The sequence below is a fragment of the Propithecus coquereli genome, unplaced genomic scaffold (genome assembly GCF_000956105.1).
Source record: "Propithecus coquereli isolate 6110/MARCELLA unplaced genomic scaffold, Pcoq_1.0 Scaffold205, whole genome shotgun sequence".
Lineage (NCBI taxonomy): Eukaryota > Metazoa > Chordata > Mammalia > Primates > Indriidae > Propithecus > Propithecus coquereli.
The window spans coordinates 1,003,734-1,006,938 of record NW_012145523.1 but is presented as its reverse complement, the minus strand read 5'-3'; the positions used below and the strand labels follow the sequence as shown (position 1 = coordinate 1,006,938).

Here is a 3,205-nt window from a genome sequence, read left to right as displayed (position 1 = left end):
GTGCCTGCGGTCCCAGCTACTTGGGAGGCTGAGGCAAGAGGATTACTTGAGTCCAGGAGTTCAAGCTATAGTGTGCTATGATTGTGCCTGTGAACAGCCACTGCACTCTAGCCTGGGCAACATAGTGAGACCTTGTCTATAAATAAATAATAATAAAGTATAATTCAACATAAGAGTCAAGTTCTTGCCAATCATAATAATGTTCTCCACAGATGGATGATTAAACAAAGAGATTTGGAAAAGACCCATCAGTAACTCAAAAGGGGAAAAGCTTCTGCCAAATCAAAGGGCTTGGTTCTCAGAAACCACTTAAAGCATCATTGTATAAGATAAGTATAATGTGAGCCACATACATATAAGAAATATAAAAAATTATTAATGGGATGCTCTACATTCTGTTTTTTGTAGTAATAAATCTTCAAAGTCTAATGTATACTTCAAGTTTATAGCACATCTCAATTTGGATACTAAATATTCAATGAAAACACTTGACTTATGTTAGTTTGTAAAATTTACAGCTGAAAAAACAGATTTACAGATCTAAGAGGATAGCATGAGAGGAGATTAAAGAGGCAGCAGGGCAGCCAAATCATAAAGGGCTTTACTGACAATTACAAGATCTTTGCATTTGAGACTAAATGAAGCCACTGAAGGTTTTTTAAATAGAAGCATGAAAATGACATGACTTAACTTGTAAAAAAGATATCTCTGTATGAAGAATAAACTAAGGGAACAAGAATGGACACAGACTCTGGCCGGAAGCCTATTTCAACACGTAAAGCACGAAAGAGTGGAAGCTTAGACTAGGATAAAAACAAGGGTAAATTCTATGAAGTGATAAAATTCTATGTGTATTTCAAAACTCCTATGTTTTCTACAAAACACACATATCTGTTTGACATTACATTCAATGAAAATGTTGTAATGTACTTCAACTATGTGGAGCTAAAATTTCACTGCAAAAATACCTGTATTTCAGTTATTGGCTTCTTATGATTACTTTTCTCACATGATAGGTCCAAGGAAAAACTGTCTTTCTTTCCACCGGGGTTTTTGTCAATAAACCATCCTCCCTCAGAATCTCTGGCAGGCGTCTTCAAAGAAATGGAGCCTGTTTTGGAAGTGATCTGCGGTGTTGAAGTGATGGTTTCTCTTTGCTCCATTTCAGGAGTATTTGAAACAGAATCAGGATTTCCTTTCCGATATAAAGAGAGCAGGGAACTGTTCATGTGCTTTGCTGACTGGCAGAAACATGAAACATGATTTAAGCATAAATTACTCAATAAGTACTCAAGAAAGTTCCATTGCCTATACCAAAATTTTCTAAATTTTGCTTTCAACAACTTCTCTAACGATATTTACCGTCAGAATACATAGGTGTTCACAATAAGATGCAATCTTCCTGCCTCAGCCTCCCAGAGTGCTAGGATTACAACTGTGAGCCACCATGCCAGGCCAATCAACACTACTTAGTCAATAAATTAAAAAACTGATTTACCAAGGGAAAAAAAATAGAGAACAAGTTATAAATAATCTGACATACAATTGGCGGTCTGTATCTGAGGATTTTGCATCCATGGATTCAACCAACCTTGGATTGAAAATATTTAAAAAAATAAATAAATAAAAAATAACAATACAGCCAGGTGCGGTGGCTCACACCTCCAACCCAGGAGGATTGCTTGAGGCCAGGATTTCAAGACCAACCTGACCAAGAGCAAGACCTCGCCTCTATAAAAAACAGAAAAATTAGCCAAGCATGGTGGCATGGGCCTGTAGTCCCAGCTACTCAGGAGGCTGAGGGAGGAGGATCCCTTGAGCCCAGGAGTTTGAGGTTGCAGTGAACTATAATCACACCACTGCACTCTAGCCCACGCAACAGAGTTAGACTCTGTCTCGAAAAATAAATTAAAAAAAAAAAAAGTAATACAACAATAAAAAATAATATAAATAAAAAATCAATACAGTATAATTAACTATTTACATAGCATTTACACTGTATTTGGTATAAGTAACCTAAAGATGATTAGAAGTATACAGGAGGATGTGTGTAGGTTATATGCAAATACTATACCATTTTATATAAGGGACTTGAGCATTTGTGGATTTCGGTATCCATGGTGGGGGTCCTGGGACCAATCCTCCCTGAATACTGAGGGACGACTGTATTACCTCCATATTTCCCTTTAATCAAGACTATTCATCAATAATGGTAGCTCCTGGGCAAAAAATATATTCCTTTGTCCAGTTTTACTGTCAATTCCCCTTTCTATTCCTGTCTGCCCTTATTTCTGGCTATTCTCTTCCCTTGTTTTTCCTTGTGTAACTGACTATAAACACACATACTGGGAGGATGGCTAATCCGTCATCAACACTGTACATAGGAAGTATTCGATTATTTACTGATGAAGATGTCCATAGTCTTTCATTCTATTCTTTACTGATCTTTTTCTAAGGAAGGATCATAATGATTAAAAAAAAAAAAAATCAAAGTGGCCCCATTAAATGTTTGGCTTACCTGTGGATCTGGGTAATCTTCCACATTTGAATCATCATCAGAGTAGCTTTCAGTATACCTCAGTAAAAAGAGGGGAAAATGTTTTAAAGGCTTCTCATCCATATCCTAAAAAAATTATTACCCCAAACAAGTAAAATATACTGAGGCAAAATATTATGGCAGTTAAGAGTCCAACCTCTGGAATTAGAGAAACCAAGATTCAATATCCAGCTTAACCAGTTACTAGCCTCTACTTAATGTCCCTGAGTGTCAGCTCCTTATCCATAAAACAGAGAAAGTAATGTCTACCTCACAGGGTCGTTAAAGCATTAAATGAATGCTTACAAAGTCCTTAGTACAGTATATAGTACATTCTTAATAAATTGTGGTTATCTTTATCCTAGTAATAAATAAAAGTGAACAAATTCCTATCAGACACAAGGGTCTCATTTAGGAATATCAGATTCAGGTAGAGGAACTATTTCAGTAAGCCATAATTAAGCACTTTGAGTAACAAATTTACAAAGGCAACATGATCAAGCCATGTAACTAAATACAACTTCTCCAAGACTGTTCATGAGGAATGAAGGAGCAAAGAATTTTTCAGATAATATGTCAAAAAAGAAGTATAAATCCTAATAACTAAAATTGAAAATGTAGTCTCAGTTCATTATAACCAAAATTGATATCAAGAAACTACAGGACTCT

At 35.9% G+C, this 3,205-nt stretch overlaps 1 protein-coding gene across 1 annotated transcript in view; it reads right to left on the bottom strand.

Annotated features, from left to right (window-relative positions):
• The window catches only part of NVL (nuclear VCP-like), a 70,622-nt gene that overhangs the window by 47,771 nt on the left and 19,646 nt on the right, over positions 1–3,205 (bottom strand). The window contains exons 5-6 of the mRNA XM_012644037.1: positions 2,519–2,576; positions 969–1,241 (exon numbers count right to left, since the gene is read on the bottom strand). Of these exons, the coding sequence (XP_012499491.1) occupies positions 969–1,241; positions 2,519–2,576 (331 nt within the window). The remainder of the gene's footprint in view (positions 1–968; positions 1,242–2,518; positions 2,577–3,205) is intronic.